This window comes from Nelusetta ayraudi, unplaced genomic scaffold (genome assembly GCF_046127955.1).
Source record: "Nelusetta ayraudi isolate G7.1 ecotype Tasmania unplaced genomic scaffold, CSIRO-AGI_Nayr_v1 ptg000048l, whole genome shotgun sequence".
Classification (NCBI taxonomy): Eukaryota; Metazoa; Chordata; class Actinopteri; order Tetraodontiformes; family Monacanthidae; genus Nelusetta; species Nelusetta ayraudi.
The window spans coordinates 8,822,641-8,845,000 of NW_027466098.1; the positions used below are offsets into that span (position 1 = coordinate 8,822,641).

A 22,360-nucleotide genomic window follows, 5' to 3' on the forward strand; every position below is an offset into this window, starting at 1 on the left:
ATCCGCTCTTTCACATTTTAGTTTTTTGAAATGATTTGAAAGGACTTCCGTTTCTATTTTCCGACCCGGGGCCTTTTCTCGCAGGACAGCTCCTTAAAAAATAAGAGACAGCCATGCTCGGAAACATTTTCTTCCCAATGACAGGCTCCAGTGCCGCTGACGTACGTCAAACACAAAGAGGAGGAAATGTGACCCGGACACACAATGACAGTCAGGCTTCGTCAAAACCACAAGCCTGAATTAAAATAATAATAATGATAATAATATTGAAATGAAAAAGACGACCGGCGGAGCTCTCGAGTTCTTCTCACTTTGACCTCGAACGAGAATCGGCGACGTTCCGAATTACATCCGCGGTCGATGAAATGAATCGACAAGGAAATGTCAATTCACTGGACGTAGATCTTTTTTCCACACACACACACACACACACACACACACACACACACACACACACACACACACACACACACACACACACACACACACACACACACACACACACACACACACACACACACACACAGGTCCCTGATTCTGACTCAAGACTAACAAGGCCTTTGTAGCACCGTGATTTACCTAGTGCATCAACATAAACGCAAACACGCGCACACATTCACTCTCTATACAGTAAAAAGCAGCAAATGACGCAAGTGGCGTCATTTTTTTTGAGGCCTCGCACGGCTGTAGTCTATGGCCTTGAACTGCACTCTCACAGTCTCCATCTGTAGCTGGTTCGAATGCTGCTGCGAGAGCCGAGCTGTGCACCTGCAGGAACGATCTTCGTGAGAGTGGCAATGCGTTCAATCATCTCGTACAGCAGGCGGGGGGAGGGGGAGGGGGTAGGGATCATACATCAACTCGCACTCGCCACACGGACCTGCAGGACCAGAAATCACCAGGACAAAACGATGAGACTTGGCCATAAAGTTGAAATTAAAGCTATTTGTTCAAACACTGGTTGAGCGACTGTCTGGTGCCCCGTGGCAACACGCCCGCAAGCGTTTAGTAGTATATCATCCGACAACGCGCGCGCTATGTCCCGATTCTTTGGAATGTTGTACATCGACCCCCCCACCCAAAAAAAAAAAAAAAAAAAAAAAACAGGAGGTGACTCAGGCCTTTTTCGTGCCAACGCCTTCTGGAGAGAAAAAAAAGTTTTTTTTCGACCATTCACCTACGAGTGTTACTTCAGCTAAAAGTAGTTTGTTAGCAAGTTGTTTAAAAAAAGATCTCTACACTGTTCGAAGGTGGCGGTGCGTTAGCGTGTGCTGTGCAATCCGAGTGTTTCGCTTGGTGAAACTGTGAGTAGTGTGTCAGCAAAGTCGAGGCGTGCACGTACACATGAGGTGCTGTGAAATAGTTGGTACATTTACAAAAAAAAAGAAAAAAAAGAAATTGAACAGAAAACTGTAGTGTAGAAAATCCAAACATGGTTATTTGATTAAAAAAAGAAAAAACAGCCGCTGGGACTTTAGTTATTTGTTTAAAGAAAAAGAAAAAAAGCAAATTGATTAGTAGAAGAAGAAGAAGTCACTGAGGCATCAGAGGACCATGAGGAGAGTTTGGGGAGTTACGTCCTGTGGCAAACACCCAGCCAGTGGGGTGCAGGACTTTGTGTATGTGTGTGTCGGCCTGTGTGTATTTGTGTGTCTCCACTGTAGTCTTCAGTCTCTTTTGGCCCAGCTGCTTTTGCAGGACTCTAAAAGCAGAAAAAGAAACAAACCATTAACCACATTAGCTCAACAATCACTGACACGGACATAAACAATAACAAACGCTTTTCCGAAATATCCAATCTGAAAAACAATCTTCACTTCACTTCGTCTGCCTCTGCCGCGTCTCACCCGAATGACATCGCTGCTGTCAGACAAAGATCTTGGCAAGTGCATCTGCGCCAGCGCTGGCAATGAAGGGCTGGGAGGCGTGGAAGGCCACGTCGTGAATGGCCTCATCGTGCTTCTTCCTGTGGGCCGTGATCTCCTGCACACACGTCCTGTTGTCCAGCATCCACAGGCGCACCGAGCAGTCGTGGCCTGTAGGGGGCGCACATTGACTTGAATGCGAAGCCTTGTCATGTTTAGAATTAAAACTCTCTTAGAACCAAAAGCGCATGTTCAATATTTAGCAGCATCTAGTGGTTAAAAAAGCACATTGCAAATAAAAGGACGCTTGTTTTTAAAAAAAAATAAAAATAAAATAATAATAACAATAATTAAGCCATTCACGCATTAGCTTCATTCCTAAAATAAGAATGCATTCAGAATGGCAGGCGGCTGTTTTATCCATCTGACTACTTCCACATTGCTCTGCAAACGTTGTTTTTTCATCTGCGAATTCCATCTTGGAAAGGTCACCCACAGTGATAATCCTGTCTGTCTGATGTCCCACTTGAGCTCATATTTCTTTGATGCACGGGTAAAATCACAAACCACTGACCTCATTGTGGGCTACTGGAGAAGGATGCCAGTGAAAAAAAAATATTAAAGAAATAAAGACGTAAATGCCGCCTCCTCACAAGTGGACCCAGTTTTCACAAAAATCTAAATGCTTATTAATAGACAGTGATAAGAAGCCGTATTCCAGTTTGTGCCAATAGATCCCACTGACTGATACACATTGGGCCAATCGAGGAAGAAACATTTCTAAGATGTTGCTGCTGCAAAGGAAAAGGAAAGCGCGCTACTCACTGCCAGAGACGAGGTAAGTGCCTTTCGGGTCCGTGGTGAGACACGTGACAGCATCCAGGTGAGCCACCATGGAATGGACCACTTTGCCTGCACCAAACCCACCACGAAAAAAAAAGCCAGTCAGGGTCTCTTCAACAGCCAGAGAGCTCGACTTTGTATCTGTGGCTGTGTCCCACCCCCCTGAAAACATACCCGTCTTGTTGTCCAGGAAGCGGATGGTGCGGTTCTCGTGCGCAGTGATGGAGACGGGCTCAGACGGGTGGCTGACCACGCGGTTGATCAGCTCGCTGCCTGCGGAGCGGAAGATGGGGAAAAAAAACAAGCTCAACTCAAACCTGCCTGCCGGGGATTTCAACTGCAGAATTTTTCAACTCGTCGGACTCCCGCCGAGGACGTACCGTCCTTGGTCTGCGTCTCCAGCGCCGTGACGCTCTGCTCCGTGTTCAGGTCATAGAGCAGCGTCTCGCCGCCGTCGAATGACACCACCACCTGGTCGGGGTCGGTGGCCACGAAAGCCACTGAGGTGGGCGTGCCGTGCTCTGGAGGGACGGAGGGGGGAGAGGAGCTGGTAAAGTGGAGCGCTGGGGAGTAACGAGCTACATGTAGCGTTGTTACATCATTTAATTGCAAAATAAATGTAATTGTAATCAGTTGGGAAAAAAATGGGTAATTAAATTACAGTTACTTTTGGAAATATTCATGATTACATTTCTAATTAAATTTGAAAATTGTTTTACAAAAAAGGCTGAGCTTTATGTTTAATAATTTGTATTTTGTTACCATCAGTTATTTGTCGATTTTGAAAAATGAGTAAAAATTTAGAGAGTTGAATTTTCAATAAGGCTCATTGAGTCTAATTTAAATGTTAAATGGTTGGTTTAGTGGGCACATCTTTGCAAAAACTGTGATTGATTTTGCCGATTTAAAGGATAATTGGTTATGCTGCCCTGATTTTGTGTCTCAGCTATTTTGTGTTGTTGGTTGTTTTGAGTCCTGCTTAACACTGTTCAGGTCTGAACAGTTGAGGACATTTATTAAAAATGTAGAAAAGTAATCAAAATGTAATCAAATGTAATTAGTTGCATTACTTTGACAGAGTAATTGAAATAGTTAGACTACTATTACATTTTCAATAGGGTAACTGCGTAATTGTAACCTTTGCAAGGTAATCTTCCCAATACTGGACGACTGGACGCAACATAAAACACAAAGGCTGAATGTCAGAGTCTCACCTCTTTCCTTGTTGAAGACGGACAGGCAGGGGGTGGAGTTCTGGGGGTCCCAGATGCGGACGGTGCCGTCGGCCGAGCAGGAGGCCAGTCGATGGTGGGCCGTGGAGTAGGTCAGACCCCACACGCTGTCCTCGTGGCCGGCCAGCACGCTGCTCTCGATGCCCGGGTCTGAAAGGACCAGCGCACGTGGTTAATGGAGGTAAAAAAAAAAAAAAAAAAAACACAAGACAGAAAGGATATTGCTAAAATCAGCTGCGTGAGGCTGACTGACCGTAGTTGTCATACGGATCCACGTTGAGGTCGGGCATCTTCCAGCATCTGACGGTTCCGTCCAGACCTCCGCTGTAGCAGGAGTCGCCGTTCTCACCCATGGTCAGGGACAGAACGGCTCCGCTGCAGGGAAACCAGGTGGTCGGGATCAGCTTTCTCAACAAAGGAAGTGCAAGAACTGTTGACGGCTGATCCTCAGGCTCACCTGTGTGCTCTGAATGTGTAGATGGGCTCCACGTCCACGGCTGCATTCCTGTCAGGGGAAGACGCCGCTTTTTTAAAAATAATGATTCACGTTTGACAGACTTTGATTTTTGATTTGCGAGTGCAACTCACTTCTTCGAGTGCATGGCCTTGTTGAGGTTCCACAGTTTTAGCGTTCCGTCCTCGGAGGCCGTGAGCAGCACAGCCTGGCCGGGGTGAAAGGTCAGCGCGCGGATGGCGTCAAAGTGGCTGCGTAGTGTGAAGCGGGGGTTCCACGTCTTCTTGAACTCCTCCCTGTTGTCCTGCATCTGACGGGACACGCGGTCACAGCGGTTGGCCGCAGGCTTAAACGCCACTTTCTGATTGTGAGGAACCACAAACGTGCACTTACATCCATGGAGAGGTCGTTGTCGTTGGCCACCGTCAGGTCTGCCAGCTCCCCGAGGTTCATGTCCCCTCCGCCGACCGCGTCCATGATGAAGACGTCGGAGGAGAAGGCCAGCGCGCCACCTGCAGGGTACGAGTGGGAAAGCCAAACTTCAGCATCTTTCTCAGGTCCTATAAATACGACCGTCCTAGCAGCACTACCATGAGTACGCAACCTCCATCTGTCAAGGTCCACCCACCGCCTCTCTCTGACTCCCACACAGAGCACCAGAGGAAATATTCATCGGCGGAGGAGCAACTTCATACATTTACCCCCCCCTACGCACACTTCATACAAGGAAACAGACTGAGACATGACTTCATCTGAAGCCCGGAAGGGCGACTGGCTGGTCTGCCAAGTCTTACCTTCTCCGGGCCGAGCCTGTCCCGATATAGAGGGGGACGGGGTGGGTTTAGGGGGGAAGTCCGACATCATGCCTTGCAACTTGTTCCTGCGGTTCTCTGAACCCCGACAAGAGGAGAGAAGCACAAAACACCCCGTCATGCAGAGATGTAGGAGCGATGGGGGGGTTGGGGTGGGGGGCAGCAGGACAAGGGGGAGGAGGGAGCAAGAAGGTCACTTTCACTCCTTCGACCACCCACATACACTTAAGAGGCCACTGCGAGAGGATCCCAGGGCGTTAGAGCGCGACATCAACACAGGCACATGCACACATTGAAAGAGGAGATGGCTCAGAGGATGTGGTGTGAATGCTAGGAGGAGGAAGGCCGCAAGCAGGGTAGCAAATTTCTGGCCGTGACCCCCCCCCAAACCCCCCACCCGACCACCACGGGGGGAGGAGCCACACAGGGGTACGGAGATGACAGCTGAAACACACTGGAAGGATTCACAGACTGGCAGCTCATGAAACAGGACAGAGAGACGGGTGGTTGGGAAAAGAGTTTGGTTTTATTCACAACAAGGAGATGCAAAGGACACAATGAGTGGCAACAGGTAAGAGGGTGAGCAGAGGATAAGGCAAAAACAAAACAAAACAAAATAAAATTTAAAAAAAAAAGAGGCAGAGTCACTGGCGGCAGTGAGACTGGCAGTGCTGGTGCTGATGGGTGTCACTGTGGCAACAGCGTACCTAACTCCCGTCCGTCCCCCGAGATCCGGGCCTCTCCCGCCCCCTCCCCCTCCTCCCCCGAGCCCAGGAAGTCAAATTCACTGAGGGCGTCTTCCGAGTCGTCCTCGTCCTCCTCGTCCTCGGGGTCCAGGTCCGTCGTCATGGGCTCTGAACCCATCTGGAGATCAGAAGGAAGAAAAAAAAAAAATCAATTTCAAATTCAGCCTTTAATACAGGCGTTATTATCAATATAACAGTGTAGTGGCAGGTGAACAGCAATTCACCTGTAGGTACTGTGATGGTCATAACATACCTAGAACAAGTGACACTTAAACAACTTTTTATAATAATAATAAAAAAAAAGGATGAAATGTGACCCATTAGAAGTCAACTTCAAGTCAGAGAATAAATGTTTAGGATCTTTTTACTGTTCACTAATGTAAAAATGGGTCACACTGGACCCTCAACATTATCTAAGGGTTAAACAATGTGTTCCTTACACATTTTTCATTTTGAAATTTAGTTTCTCAGGAAAAATGGCCTCTTATTAATTAATCGTTAATCGCTCGATGAGGTCAACCAACTAACGATTAATGAATCACTCGTAAATTTGCATCCTTAATTAAAACACGTTTTCTCCATATCCAATGATATATTTTTTTTCTCCTATGAGGTGGCTCACCAAAACACTCCATCCATCTGCTCCGGCCCCTCTGTCAAATTTTAGAAGCCATTGTGGCCCCCACCAGTCAAGATGTTTGCCCAGCCCTGCTTTAATGAGTTCTGAAGAAAGCCTGCAGTTCATTCTCTCTCGTCTTTGCTTTAAAAATGTATTCAGCGCACCTTGGCACGGGACTTTTTGTTCTTGCGCGGCCCGTCGATGCAGTCCGTCGCCATGCCCTGGAAGTCGTCCTCCTCGTCGCTGTCGTCCTCGTCGTCGTCCTCGCAGCCGTGCAGGAAGGGGATCTTGTCGAGCACCGACCCGCCCAAGCGCTCCTTGGAGCTCTCTTTGCCTGCGTTCCTGCAAACACACACACACACACACAGACACACAGGGGGCAGAGAACACAAAATGTCTCGTGTCATGTTCATCACAATGAAGCGACGGCGCCGAGAGACGCTCCAGTCCAGTCTCACCTCTTGATTTGCTCCTCTATCTGTCTGACTAACAGGGACTCGCCACCTGCCCGGGGCTCTGGCTCATGACACGTTTCGCTGGGCGGCGGCCCGTTGGCCTCGGGGCTGCTCCGTCCCAGCAGCGAGCGGACGCGCTTGGACCGCATGTCCAGGATAGTGTCTGAATAACCCACTTCTTCAAGATATCTGTCAACAGGAGAACCGGGTCATTTGGTGAAACCTACAAAGGCGCCATTGAGTTCAAAACATCAGAAGTTTTGAACAACAATCTCAAATCATTCACCACATCATTCATCATTCACTTGTCACGGGTAAAGAGTCTAAGAAAGTTGAAAGTCCAGAATGTAAATTTACTGTAGTATGTAATGGTATGAAATCATGTTATAAAGAATGATCATTCTATTCATTCTTGTCTGATGTCCCATTTATTTCTATTAATAGGTGCAATATCAAAATAAATTTAATAATAACAATGAAATATGAAATAAAATTATTAAAAAACAAAGATGGCCGGCCCCTTCATCATGCAGCCACTCATTACATAAATAGAAATGTGTGTTGTTACCCACTGAAAATAGTGGAGTGATTTCTTTTCAAGTGCATTAGACAACTAAAAAAACCAACTGCAATTAAGTTCCATTTTACGCCAAAAGATTTCGTAATAAGTGACACATAAGGGTTTAAACACTATTCATGAACATGACGGCCTGCCAAGAGAAAGGCCTTACTTGCGTAGTAACTGGCGTCCCTCCTTCCACGACATCTGATTGGCTGGCTCGGAGTCCGACTCAGCAGGTCCGTTGGGCACTAGATCAAACAGAATGGTCAATAACAATGTGGACAGAAGAGAGCGAGCAGGAGTCGAGTCTGGCTGAACCTACGTTGCTCCGTCTCCGTCTCTGGCTTCTTGTCTCCGGGACTCTGGTCGTTTCCCGTCTTCAGCTTCTGGTGCTTGGCCCTGCAAACCCACGAACGGCCACACGAGGGCAGATTTTCAAAGGAATGGCGCCAGAAACTGCTCCACCATGCTATAGTAATACCTTGAACTTGTGCAAAACATTACAACAGAGGTGTAGACGGCCGTTGCGGCGCGCTCGGGGACTCACCTCTCTTGCTTGAGGGCATATTCCAGCATTTTGATTCGTCTCACCAGGTCCTGTTTCATGTTCTCCTGCCCTTTCCTCTCTCCCTGCAGAAATGCCACCTGAGCCTGGAAATACACACGCACAGGGATGCAAATTATATAAAAAAAGAAGAAACAGAAGGTTCATAACTTTGCAACATCACTCCAAGTGACTGCGAGCTCATGTGACCTGGTTTCTAAGCGGACATGGCTCCAGAATACCACCGTCACCGCGGCAGAGAAACCAGAATAAGTAGAGGGTTGTGAAACAGTGCTCTTATTTTTAACTTCTCCAAAGCAAGTAGTCAGTGAGCAAAGGGGGAGAAAAAGAAGCTGGCTGCTCAAATTCAAAAAGCCTTCACTTAAGCCCGATCCTTCCTTTGTGTGCTTCCTTTGCTGTTTCCCACACACTTCCTTCCTTCCTTCCTTCCTTCCTTCCTTCGTCAAGTCCATAAAGTTACATTACCTGTGAGCAAAGATGTTTAATAGTTGCAGCTTGTACCATCAGGCAGACAATGAAAACGTTGTTAATTGTGTTGTTTAGTTTGTTATTGGAAACGGAGACAGAAAGCTTTTACAGCTGACGATGGTTATCTCGAGGAAACGTCAACCAATGCGAGAGCCATTACAAAGACCGTCCAGATGCAGGTGCAACCAAGCAGGACGTAGCTGGGTTTCGTAAGAAAGACAGAAATCCTATTCTGAAACTATCCATTCCCATTTAAAAAAAAAAATACAATCCACGCAAAAGCACAAACATTGCTTTTTTTTATTTATTTATTTATTTTTTCTTACTTCAAATGAGGCACTCCACACTCTGCAACTCCTGCAGAAACACAGCACACCGTTCTTTCAAATCAGCCAAATTTTCCAAAGGCAGTGCATTTCTTTTACATCTTTAGAGTCGCTTCAGCCATCAAATGTGCTCATTTAAAACAATACACTTGTCACTCAACTTGGTTGTACACGGGAGACGCCCACACAGACTCCTCTGTTTATAACTGTCCTCATCTGGTCTTGCACACTGACTGGACACAGCAAAACAGCCATGGAAACATGCAGCACGCAGCACTGTAATGCACTGCAGTTTCCGAAAATAACAACTTCGGACTTCACGCGATTGATTGTCCAAAACCACGACAGATGCAAGAGCACTGCAGACATTTTTGGAAGGGGACAAAAGCCAGTCTGCTGTGGCGCGATCTCAAAGGGGCACTGATAAAACCGTCTTGTCAGTGCACGCTTGCAGACTCGATACAATATCGAAATACAAATTTATATCAACCTCCTGCTCGACGTTTTGCATGCAGATGTTTGCAGACACAATCATTTTGCACTTTCACTCCCCGCTTTCTCTCTCTTTCTCTCTCTCTCTGTCCCAGAGGTAGTGGAGCATTAGCGCCGATTGTTTCACAGTCCATTTCTCCCCTGCGCAGACCCTGTCTGCATCCACGGGTCCGCTCCCACACGTAGCTCTATAAAAGTAGAACAGTCTAAAAACACCATCTCGCGGGGCCGGCGCTGGTTCTACTTGAGAGGGAAGTCAAAAACCGAGGATGGTTCTCTCTCGCTCACACACACACACACACACACACACACACACACACACACACACACACACACACACACACACACACACACACACACACACACACACACACACACACAGGTAACACAGTACAAGCGCTTGTATGACATTGAAAACCTGCTGGGCTTTACTACTTCTGCTGAGTAATCCTTCCCTTGTAGACAGATTGTCTCCGCTAGCTCGGAAACACAAGAGGAAGAACGTTCAGGCTATTTTTATATCTAGCATGAAGTGGACGCAGTTAATCAGTTTCAAAATGCTCAAAACAAATAATGACCGCGTTTGTGTGTGTGACAAGAGTCAGAGGCAACAAACGCCAGACAAAAAAAGTGTTTATTTTTGTAATCACATCAATTAAACTATCGCCCACTTTATGTGCACAAAGGTTTATATGAGTTAGCTAAACACTTCAAACTAAAGTGTTGAGCTAACACTTGTGCTGTGGGAGAGGAAAAACAGCTTTAACTTTTTTCCCTTCAATGGTGCGTTAGTGTCGACTAGTAAGGTTTAACGTTTGGAAATAAGAACCATGAAACTACATAGTGCTGCCAGAGATTGCGCAAAGCAAAGTTCCGATGCGGAAACACAGATCTTTAACACAATCTAAGAGAAAATGAAAGTAATGAGATTGTTGTACGAGCAGTGATTTAAAGTTAGAACGTGCCCTGGAGGCACCACGGTGCATTAAAGAGCATGCGCGTAAGCCTCACACGTTTTAAACCTCTTCACCGTTTACAAGAAGGGCACAGGTTTTACAAGGACAAGCTATGACCACACACACACACACACACACACACACACACACACACACACACACACACACACACACACACACACACACACACACACACACACACACACACACACACACACACACACACGTGGCTATCACTTTCATGTAGGGATGCAAATTATTGATTAATTCATTAACCTATAGTTGATTGAGCTTATTGATTGATTAACAATTAATTTATAAGCTGCGATTTTTCCTGAGAAACTAAATTTCACAATGAAAAACGTGTAAGGAACACATTATTTAACCCTTAGATAATGTCCAATGTGACCCATTTTTACATTAGTGAACAGTAAAAACACCCGAAACATTTATCCTCTGATTTGAAGTTAACTTCTTCCAACTTTTTTTTTTTTTTTAAGTTGTTTAAAGGTAACTTGCTCTGGGTATATGATGACCATCACAGTATCTACAAGTGAATTGCTCTTTCTTGCCACTACACTGTTACAAAAAAAATCTTCAATTAATTGCAACTAATTTAATTTAATTTAATTTAATCGATTGAATTCTTAATCGACAATTAATCGATAGTTGATTAATTGTTAACATCCCTACTTTCATGCGCTTCAGTCCTGAACCAAGTTCATCGAAGGACAAATCGCCACTATTTACTAAAAGCCCAGATTTCCTGACGCAGCTCGACAGCCCTGAAACAGCAACTGCCTCCTCCAGATACACAAAGGTTGGGAAACAGAGGGATTAATGTGTGAAGGGTTTTATGGCTTGTGTCATTCTTTATGAGTTCCCGAGCCACTTCGTTCATTGGCCGGGACCGGTTCTGCTCTCTCGTCTGTACAGTGCTTCCCTTTCAAAGTGGGTTTTGTGTAATTGGCAAAGGGAGTTCCAAAGGTGAAATGCACTCATCAAGGACTGCAAGTGTGTTTCTCCACATCGGGACTAAATGCCAAACACGCGTCTCGGATCTTGTGAAATGACAGTCCATTAAACATCTGTTACAAGGTATCACAATACATGTAAAGCAGCCAAACACACTGAAATAATCACTAGTCAGCATATTCATTAAGACCTTATGCTTAAGCAAGAACTAATTTCCTCGTGGGAAGGAACGAAACACAATGAGACCCAACGCCCTCGCGCCAACATTGTTATGTTGGTAAACTAACAAAACCTAAAGTACAAAGAAACCTTGTTGCGAGCGAACCTGTTGCCCCGCGTGATCCGTCCTTCCTGTGGGTGGGTTTTCCTTTGTGTGGCCTACTGCCTGCTGACCTTTTCCACAGCGTTCAGAGCCGACACGTCGGGGCCGTTCTAGCTAGCGGACGACAAGGTCAAGGGCAGCTCTCCTCCTTCACTGGCCAGCCTCCATCACCTCATCCCTTCTCTTCTTGGGCCCGGTGCTCTCCTGCGTTGCCCACATTTGGTGCGAGGGGCCGGGGCAATAAAGCCGAGGTGACTTCTTGATAGTCATAGTGCCTGACGGGCTCCTGTGAGTGTGACAACTATCACAGGGGCTCAGGCCGTATAAAACAAGAGCCCGGCACTCACTGTTACAACAGTGTGGAATATATGTCACGGCTTTGAGCATAAAGCTATGAATTAGAGATGCACAAGGCCCCTGGGCAACACTCGACAGGACGGGATGTCATCTGGGACAACAATAGTCAATTCCGGTGACAGAGTGCCACTGCCTTCCATGGAGTTAAAGAGCTTACAAATTTGAATAAACTAACAGGAAACAGATCAAGGTTTGCTTTTTTTAATGGGCAGGAGCCGTCACGGTTTGGCTCTCTTTGCGCCAGCAGTCTGTTTTCCAATTAATTCATAATGAGGTCAGGACAACGGAGTTAACAACTGGAGTTTGTTCAGACACATTGTATTAGTGGTGCAATCTGATAAAACCGTGTGTGTTGTGTTTCTGTGAGACAAGGGGATAAGGCTACTGCCATCTGCCGCGCTGACGTCCCATGGCAGCGCCGGGCAATCTGGCCAAAAGACCAAATGTTGATCCTTTGCAGTGCAAATCAAGATCCGTGTTTACCCACCTCGGAATGGGTTCGGCGGGTTGCCACGCGATGAAGGCACACGGAGAGGAACTTTCTGCGTGTTCATTGGGACGCCAAGGCCCTGACCTAAACTGTCCTCATTGCAGAGGAACCATGTGACTTTTGGAATTGGTGGGACTAAACCGTGGGGAAAAGGTACATTAAAACTATTGAAACTAATTTACTTATCTTGATTCTTTTTTTCAAGGAGTGGGGAGGGGGGGGGGGCGCTATATGATAAACAGAGCCATGGCAACTCAATCAGATTGAAGGAAACAACAACAAGAGTAAGGTCAACACGGTAAGGGGTCTAAACCTGTGGGATCAATGCTGGATTTTGCTAAAAGAGCTCAACAGCTCAGGGGTTGTTGTTTTTTTTTTAATGAATATTTCAATCTTCATAAGGAAACTAGCGGTTTCTTCTGCAACTTATTTCTACTATTAAATGCATGAATGACACATAAAGATTTGCAGTAAAAATAAGTGAGCAGGTGCTGCTGCTTTCATACATAACACACAAAACGTTTGATTCAAAAGCATGTGGCGAACTTGAATGAGTCCAGATACAATACTATCACGTTACTTTGGCCACGATCCCACGATCGAGCTGGGACAACGCACCTGGCCCACAGCAGTGAGGCCTGTCACTGGAGACATAACAGCACAGGTGTCCTTTCACCGAGAACTAGACCCACCGAGACCGCACATGTGCGACAGTCTCGTGCTCCGCGCTGCAAGCAGGCATCCACACACTGTCCAAAAACTGAAATGTTAATGTCGGACGTTAGCGAAGAGTTTTATCTTCCACAGGTCCGGGAAAACGAAACCCTTGATCTTCCCTCGCTTCGCCAGCACAGTGACAGCAACAAAAATATCATGTGTAAGGGTGCAGTGTGCAAGAGAAAGCTGCTAACTCTACATAAGACATGCTAACTGGCATGGCGAGAGCCCCGCGAGCAAGCTGGTAACAAAAGCCAGGCCAAAGGCCTGTGGGCTCAAGGGTGTTAAAATGTAAGCTGGGTCAAGTTTGTGTCTTTCCCGAATGGCACTCGAGTGATCCTCGCTTTCATTCAGCACAGGACGCCGTGCTAATTGTACCCCTGAAACCAGATCACATCCAGCAAGCGCACACGCAAAAAAGTTCCATAACAAGGGACTAATGGCTTGTCCGACATAGCGATGGCCTGCTTCTGACTTCCATTCCTGTACTTTCCCACACACCACTATGAAAGCAGGGTGGGCGGCCCGTTTGTTATTGTTCATTCATATTTTATCAGGCTTCTATTTATAACTGAAAAGGTTTGAGTCGGGGCAAAGTGAGAGGCAACGAAAAAGAGGCAATGATACGTTGTCGTTCTTCTTCAGGGGGCTTTGTAAAGAGTGTTACTGAACAACAGCATTTTTTTTTCTTCAAAACTCAAGCAAGTTGTGTTACAGGAATTAAAGATTTCAAATGTATAGCCAAAAAATAATGGATGGATGTTGGTGGGGGTTTTTTATGCCGGGAATAATCCCGGGACAAATTTATGAGTAAGCAATGTCTGGCATTATGTACTTCATGTGAAAGAGTTGCATAACACAAGTTCTGTCATTTTGGACTGAATGACAACAACCATTATGGGGATGGGGATGCATGCCTGGCTCAAGGGCATGTGTGAAATCTATTCATTCTTGCCAGAGACGAGGGACAAGCTCAGTTCTAAAACCGTAATGGCCAAAACCAATGAGCGCTCAGTCACACCAACTGGCTTCTTTTACAGAGTCGAAAAACAACAAGTAAATGCCCCTCATCATGCAAAATTATCATGACAAGGGAATTCAGAATGATCATACTTTGCATGCTCAACTTTGCCCTTTGTGATTCACAACGGGCCATGATACCTCTCAAGTTAGTCTCAACAACGATAAAACATAAGTTTAAAAGAAAAAAGCTACAGAATTGCGTTGACCGCAAGACATTTAGGAATAAGAAAGAAAAAACCCATTAGAACCACGTGAATATCAAAACATACCACTGCAATTCAGTGTCAGCCATGTTCATCAACCACACCACTGACTCATCCGTCTGCGACAGGCCCCGACAATTCTAAATATTTCCTCACATGCCACCGGATACACAGCCATCGATGCAACCACAGGCCACTTTGCTATGATTGTGCCTCAAACTGCAACAAAAATGCTGCTCTGTTTTGCAAAGTATGAGTAAAAGCCTGAGGGTCTTTCTATACGTCCAGAGTTCTTTTGTAAATAACTACAACGCCCTGAAAATATTCCAATTCAGCCAAGTGCATTTTTTTGAGAAGTGACATAAAATTTCTGTTTTGTTTGTATTTTTAATGTTAAAGCAAATTTTCCACATTCCTACCTTGTTTAAGTCACTATTTTTCGGTCAAAATTCCAATCAACTGAATGAATAATGTAAAATGTGCCACAGAAATATACTATACAATTTTAAAACAGGTTATCCCAGAAATTGCTAGACGGAGCAGCAGCTAGGTAGCCACACCTAACCTCTGTTTACCTATACCAATTATTCTTTGTATACCTTAATTGGGTTTAAATAAAACTGTTACATTTAACGTGTAATAAAACAAGGGGTTAGGGTTATGTCGACACTTTGGAGGTTAAAAGGGCCCTGGTTTATGCTTTCTAAGACCAGTCTCAATTGTCAACATGGCATTAATACATCTTGGTGAATACAGTGTGTGACAGGGTGTACTGTTAGCCGTTAGCATCGTTTCATCCACAAACTGCTTCCCTTTTCCCCCCCAGCCAATGCATCAACGCCGTTACAAAGCTATATTACAGACAAAACCTTAATCTTCCTTATTCTGCCGTAACATAAGAAACAAAATGTATATATTTTTACCCTGAGTTCGTCTCTCTCAGCCTCCCAGCGGCATTTCTCGGCCTGGAAGCGTCCCCACTCGTACTGGATGAAGTGCAGGATCCCGGGAAGCGTCATACCAGCGTCCCCGTCCTGAAGCTCCCGAGCCTGCGACGTCCCAGGCATGGCGCCGGCTGCGGCTGCGGCTGCCGCTAACGCACCGGTCCCCGCAGCTGATGTCGCCTGGCTCGGTGCTGCTTTGGGCCCGTTTGCGTTGCGCCCCGCTCCGTTACCACCGCCGCCGCCGCCGCCACCACCACCGGAGTTCGTGTTTGGTCCACCGCCGGATCTGTCCGCCTCCATTTTAGGCGTTCAGCCTTCCGCCAGGATAAAGAGTTGGAGACGGGCAGACTGCGCTAACAACAACAACAATAAATGAAGTGGCCCGTACCCTTGTTACAACCGAGCAACACTCCGCTATCAGGGAACCTCTTTTCTTCTTCTTCTTTCCCCCCCCCTCACACGCACGGAGCAAAATTACTATTCAGGTGCTAAAACACCACACTTCCGTTTTTCCACCTTCATCGTAAAACTCAGTGAAATTACGCGTTCAAAGGTAAAATGACGAGGTTCATTTACAAAAAAATCATTTTAAAAACCAAACATTCAGAAGGCCCTGTGGTTAAAATGGAATTATGTTTACAATAATTAAATTATTACCAGTGAAAATAAATGTTAAGATTTCTGTAATTAGCTCTTTAGTTTGTATATCCCGGATGGTGTTCCCTCCTCTTGTCTTTGCTGCTGGAAGAGTCTACCATGGCTGACAAATAAAGGACCGTGTTTGCCCTAATACACAATGAGCGTACCTCTCGGGTACTCCATTTCCTGCCATTTTATGAGCCGGCCCGAGCGTGTTTGGAAGTTAGCAGAATTCCTCCTTGCTTGGTTTCCGGTTTGTATTTGTATTTGATATCACAAATCTCGATCGCTGTGATTTTGTGACGTACTTCAATGATTGCGCGGAAAGACCGCTTGTCCATCCCCAAAAAGTGAAATCACAGCGTTGATTCAGTATTTTCCATTTACGTTATGTTACAGAAAATGGCGCTCAGATTATAAAAGAAAAAAATCTTGAGGCGACATTTAAAAAAAAAAAAAAAATCACTCTCTAAAAATAATCTTTAAACCTTCATCATAGAACAACAATAGTTCTATTTCAGATTAGCGCAAATCTGATATTTTCCTATTTTCTTTTTTTCTTTTTAAAGCTTGTATGTGTTACTAACTAATTACTGACTTAAGTAATTTTAAGGTATTTTCGTTGTTAAAAGACCGGCGTTAATATGTTTTTCGTTAAAGGCGAGTGGTTAACCCCCCCCCCCCCCCCCCCCCCACACACACACACACACACACACCCTCCCAGGTAAGAGTTTTTATTGTGAAGGAGAAGACGCCGGAAATGTGTGCGTGTGACGTTGTAGGAAACCGACCGCAAACATGTTATCCTATGGCAAAGCTTTACCAAGGCTGAGTGGTCTGAATAAACACGTTCGAGAAGACTTTCGGAATGTTTCATCGATTTGTGTTGCATTTAAGTTAAACTCGATTTGAAAATCAAGCGATTAGACAAATATGATCAAACCAAGCAGCTGGTATCGATTCAGCCACCCGCTACCAGTGCTACCACAGCCGGCTGAGCTGCACCATGGAAGCAAAACAGTGCTGCTGCTCCTGCTCCCGAGTCTTCATGGCGTGATGGGCTGCAAGTCATCGTCTCATAAAGATCAGATAACGTCTGACCGTAGGTGAGCCGGGGTCATCAATTGTTTAATACGTTTTTGTATTGTTATTCATTTGTATTACTGTTAATTTGAGGCTTTTATCAAAAAAAAAAAAAAAGGGAAAAAAAGAAATAAACATTGCACTCATTTTTGTGTTAAAATTTCCACTATCCTCTGTTTTTTTTTTTTTATTTGGCACTAAAATATAATTTATCAACAGTTGTCAAGCTGGGGCCTACAAGTCTCAATTTACAATTAGCATGTAATATAGAATCTTCCTCATTTTACCAGGATAGACTGTATTTCACATGTCCGTTTTGGACACAACGTATTGGAAACATTTGGGGAAACTTGGAAGTTTATTGGTGGTGTTGTAGTCAAGGCTGCGTCAACCGAGACCAAGACATTATCAAGACTAGAGAGTATCAAGATCAAGACAAGACCAAGACTGTAAATATGAAAGACAAATAACAAAACAGAAAAAAAAATGACCAATATATTTTTTAAAAAAAAATCAAATTTGCTTCTAATTCGAACAGCAACATCTCTTTTCAGCAAGGTATCTTTTAATATTTTTTTTCTAAAACATGGTGCTGCTTTGCCAGCTATTTTGAACCATTTTCAAAAAACAACATTACTTCATGAAATTGAAAAAAATAAGTTAACTTGGAATAAGGGGGTGTGTCACTCTGGGTGTCACAAACAGAGCGTAACACGGCAGCAGCTGGATTCTTTTCCCTTATTATCCCTCATCGCGGTGTTGGCTGAGTCTTGACTGGTCTTGATCAAAAATCCAGAGTCCGCCCAGTCCGAGACCGAGACATGACCGAGTAAAAATGCCTCAGAGTCCGAGACGAGACCAGTCTTGAGACCAAGACCAATCTCGAGTACTACAACACTATTGATTGGACAATAACAGTGCAACTCTAGTAACTGCTATCTGCCCTTGTTTGTGTCTTTGATAATATTCTTACCGGGCATTAACTGTTTAGGTTGAATATTTTTAGATAAATCTGTAAGCTTTGAGATTTGAAATCTCAGCAATATAGCTGTCATGCAAGGTAGTACGATGATGGTGTAGTTGTGTGATTTATCCATACAAGAATTCAAACCTCTTCAGAAGTTGCAGACAAGGACAGAATTTTAAAGGCTTTGCGGCTGTAGTTATGTCTGTCGAGTTTCAGAGGGTTTCTGTACAGTCTGCAGATATTTTTTTGTTTCTCTGTCATACAGGTGTTCTTAAACTGCCATTTGTCTACTTTGATTCTAATGGGGACCTAAAGCTGCTCTTGAGCCCACAAATTCCCCCCTGTTGAAAGTGGACGCCAACAGCAACTATGCGGATCAGTCTCTGCCAAGGCCTCCTAACCGGCGCCATCGTCATCAACCTCCTCATTCTTTATTATGTGTCCCGGGCCCAACAGCAGATGATGGAGAAGAGGAAGGAACTCGGCAGGGGCACCAGGAGGGCGGCGCTCCCGGCCTTGGGTCTGGGGGCGCTGGTGGGGGCTGGGGGCGAGTCTAACGTGATCGGAGGGGAGGGCCACAGTCGGAACCCCCGCGTGACCGTTCTTCTCCGAGAGTTTGAGAACTTTGAGAACTACGTGGGCGACGTGGCCAACTCCTTCCTCCGCCAAAGACCCGAGCTTCCCTTCCTGGCCGTGTCCGACACCTCGCCGTACCCGCCGCTGGTCCTCCCCGAGGGAGCCCGTCTCCTGGTGCTGTCGCCGACCCCCGACCAGCCGCCCCAAGCGCACAGGCCCGAGTTCCACGTCCAGACGGAGTTCGTGCTCCTGGTGCCCGACGGCGTGGAGCTGGAGCAGCCTCGCTCCATCGAGCGCCTGATCAGGGAGCTGGAGGGCGAAGGCGGCGGTCCGGTCAGACTGGTGGCCGCGCCCGTGCTGGCCCGCTCGGCCGCGCAGTGCCTCCACCTGCGGGTGAACCTGAAAGAGTGGACGGCCACGTATTCGGCGGCGGCGTCCGGCAGCAGCGGCAGCGTGTGCACCGCGCTGCAGGGCGACGCCGTCGTCCTCATCCGCACCGAGGACCTCTTCAACCTGTCGGTGCCGCTGGGGCGGCCCCTCTTCCCGGCGCTCTTCGTCCAGACGTCCCTGAGGGGCTGGAAGGTCAAACTGCTGGAGGGCCCGTGCTTCGCCGCCAGCCACCGGCCCCTCTTCAGCTCGGCGCACAACCAGTGGAAGGCCGACACGCGGCTGAAGGAGGCCACCGGGAGGCTGATGAAGAGCTTCGGCCTGAAGCGGCTGCTGTCGCCCGACGGCAGGGAGCAGTGGTTCGGCTGCGCCAAAGAGACGCCGCGCTGCTTCGGCACGGTGCAGGACGACACTCCGGATTACCTCTACCTGGATCGGTGGACGCCGCCCTGCTGCCTGCGGGCGCTCCGGGAGACCGCCAAGTACGTCATCAACATCCTGGAGAGTTCGGGCGTGCGCTACTGGCTGGAGGGCGGCTCCCTGCTGGGCGCCGTGCGCCACCAGGACATCATCCCGTGGGATTACGACGTGGACCTGGGCATTTACCTGGAGGACATACCCAACTGCGACCACCTGAAGAACCTGGACTCGGGCTCGCTGGTGGACGCCAACGGCTACGTGTGGGAGCGCGCCGTGGAGGGCGACTTTTACCGGGTGCAGTACAGCGAGGCCAACCACCTGCACGTGGACCTGTGGCCGTTCTACGCGCGCAACGGCGTCATGACCAAAGACACGTGGACGGAGCACAAGCAGGACGTGGAGTTCCCCGAGCACTTCCTGCAGCCGCTGGTGCCCATGCCGTTCGCCGGCATCACCGCCTACGGCCCCAACAACAACAGAGCCTTCCTGGAGCTCAAGTTCGGAGAGGGGGTCGTCGAGAACCCGCAGTATCCCAATCCAGCCAGGAAGAGGCTGGACAGGAGCAAATTATGAGAGATGGTACAGCAGCCGGAAGATTGCAATTTCCATCGGACAACTCTTTGTGGAGAAAAAGACCGAGGTTTCCTCACAGTTTAATCCTTGTATGCTACAGAATGCACAACACTGGATTTACATTTTCTTTTCTTCAAAAAACTTGACTATCTTCAGTATTCATTTGGCAAAGTATGAAAAGAAGGCCCGGTCTGACCACATTCCATTTTTACCATCCGGTTTCTCAAAAGATTTAATGTTAAAGGTCAGCTGCCGTGTCAGTTGCAAATAAAATAAAATGTAATACCACATTTTAATTGTAAATTGTCAGAATATATTATTACCATGCTTAGGAAATAATACAATTGACCATTATCACACAATGTGACACAAATCATCTCATAACATGGTATGCACCACACTGTAAAGTCAAACTTATGTTGTAATGTCACACGTATTATAACAAAATTCAAAATTTGTCACATTTTAACATGACTATATGTAGCTAAGATGGTGCTGGTTTGGCATGGAACCAATATGTTCCCTTAGTAACCAGCTAAAATGGTACATACATATTGAAACTATTTTTTTAAGGTTTCATTTTCATGCCAATGAAGACTTTCATTGTGATTATTTGTACAATGTATGTTTTTTTTTAAAAATGGGGTTGTGTTAAGTACAAAGAAGTGTTGTTTTCTGTGAAATGCAGTGATGGACATGGACATGATATTAAGCAGGATTTGCGGGGGGGGGGGGGTTAAATTAAGTGGGTTGCCCTAATGCAGGGTATTTAACTTCACTGTGATGCATTGATTTGCACTGACTGCTCAATTTCTGCATGACACGTTGGTGTGTGTGAGTGAACGTCGGCGTATATTTATATTTAAAATAAATGTATAGTTTGTAACTTTACTTTGAAATGTGCCAAACAATGAAAAAAAACTTCCCATGCCCTGAAATGAAATACAAATGTCGCTCATCTCGACAGTGTTGCATTACATAGAATAATTATACGCAAGTATAGGCAAGCAAATCCTTAAGGTCCACTACCTTCCACAGTCACCACAGTGAGTTGATTAGCTTGATTAGTCGGGCACATGTTTTTCTTTCGGATGCCCTTCCTGACAACATTGCATTTATCAAAACCTGAATCAGGAAGAAACTACACTTACTTAAGAACTATCACAACTTAAAATTGATTGAAATTGACTTAAATTACCAAGCGCATATTTGCTGTTGCCTGAAATAGATTTTAATACAGTGTGCTATTAATAAAATGTTACAGAACAGATGCATATCTGATGCACATCAATTCTATGAGAACGATGCGCATTGATGTTCGTTGAGTAAGAACATTATCTCATCAGCTGGAGAAATAAACAAAACTGTTGAAAACTGTTTTATGACGCTTGCCCTTGTTTTTAAAACCTTGGTCTCCATTAAAAGAAGTCTTGGTTTTGTACGCTAGGTGGCGCAAGAGACCCTCTCCTTCTTAAACCGTGGTTTGATGACTCAAAACAAACGGGCGGAGCAATTTTAGAGCGAAAACTCGTGCGGCATCACAAGAATGTTGCTTTCTTCTTCATCTGTAATTAGACATTAATTAGGCCGTTTTTGGATGGCAAAAATAATGACACCCCGCCAGTCTGCCATGGTATTGTACATATTGATATATTGTCTGAGACAGCAAGACAACAGCACAAGATAAGAAAAAAAAAAAAAACTTTATTTTTTGTTTCAAAACTAAAGACAGTATTTTTGGAGAGCAAAGTTCAAAAAGCCCCAAAGTAACAATATCATGACTCCAATGTGTGTACTCAAAAAATGCTATCAAAGAAGAAAAGCAGCTTAAAAAAAAAAAAAAAAAAAAAAAAGCTACGCCCGAGCAACAGAATTCGAGCAAAAAGGGCTGACCCATCTGAAAAACCTCTGTCCAACCCCTGGATCAGATGGCCCAGTCATTTGGTAAAGCTTGAAAGTAATGATAAACAAAGAGGTACGCATTCAGCTGCGCTGTTTGAATGTAAACAGCAACAGCATCTCATAACGGAGGCTGTGTTTGGGAAAAAGAACAGCGTCTTTGGATGTCACCCTTGCTACGCCAACGTTCTCAAAACCATTTCTCCTCAAACACCAATTGCATCATACCGTACTGCATAACTTAAACGAACAACCTTGTTTCTTGCACAAGACCACACCAGCAATTTTACAAATACAAAAAGAAATAACATTCCGTCTCATCGGTACATCACTGAAAAGATCAAACTAGAATCTGGGCACTTCCAATGCCAGTACCTTTAGATTATATTT

General features: G+C 45.7%; 4 protein-coding genes across 5 annotated transcripts in view; 1 reads left to right on the forward strand and 3 right to left on the reverse strand.

Annotated features, from left to right (window-relative positions):
* The window catches only part of egln2 (egl-9 family hypoxia-inducible factor 2), a 60,475-nt gene that overhangs the window by 582 nt on the left and 37,533 nt on the right, over positions 1–22,360 (reverse strand). The window lies entirely within an intron of this gene.
* On the reverse strand, positions 1,134–16,121 carry strn4 (striatin, calmodulin binding protein 4). 2 transcript variants are annotated; one of them, XM_076036121.1, is made up of 18 exons: positions 15,406–16,121; positions 8,136–8,239; positions 7,911–7,987; positions 7,758–7,836; positions 7,030–7,215; positions 6,736–6,913; positions 5,914–6,070; positions 5,189–5,284; positions 4,788–4,906; positions 4,529–4,698; positions 4,398–4,445; positions 4,194–4,315; positions 3,923–4,090; positions 3,089–3,229; positions 2,883–2,981; positions 2,691–2,777; positions 1,848–2,036; positions 1,134–1,702 (listed from the first exon to the last, which is right to left on the reverse strand). In XM_076036121.1, exons 1-17 carry the CDS (start codon positions 15,724–15,726, stop codon positions 1,867–1,869), a joined length of 2,322 nt encoding a protein of 773 aa, XP_075892236.1. In that variant the 5' UTR covers positions 15,727–16,121; the 3' UTR covers positions 1,134–1,702; positions 1,848–1,866. The 2 variants fall into 2 exon arrangements, with proteins under 2 accessions (XP_075892236.1, XP_075892235.1); XM_076036120.1 differs by having other exon boundaries at positions 4,529–4,704; positions 15,406–16,117.
* fkrp (fukutin related protein) lies at positions 16,831–20,795 on the forward strand. Its single transcript, XM_076036124.1, has 2 exons — positions 16,831–17,171; positions 18,381–20,795. Exon 2 carries the CDS (start codon positions 18,485–18,487, stop codon positions 20,069–20,071), a length of 1,587 nt encoding a protein of 528 aa, XP_075892239.1. The 5' UTR covers positions 16,831–17,171; positions 18,381–18,484; the 3' UTR covers positions 20,072–20,795.
* Positions 20,808–22,360, reverse strand: part of slc1a5 (solute carrier family 1 member 5) — a 10,084-nt gene continuing 8,531 nt past the window's right edge. The window contains exon 8 of the mRNA XM_076036122.1: positions 20,808–22,360. This exon is cut by the window's right edge and continues 1,571 nt beyond it. The gene's annotated coding sequence lies outside the window, so the exon portion shown is untranslated.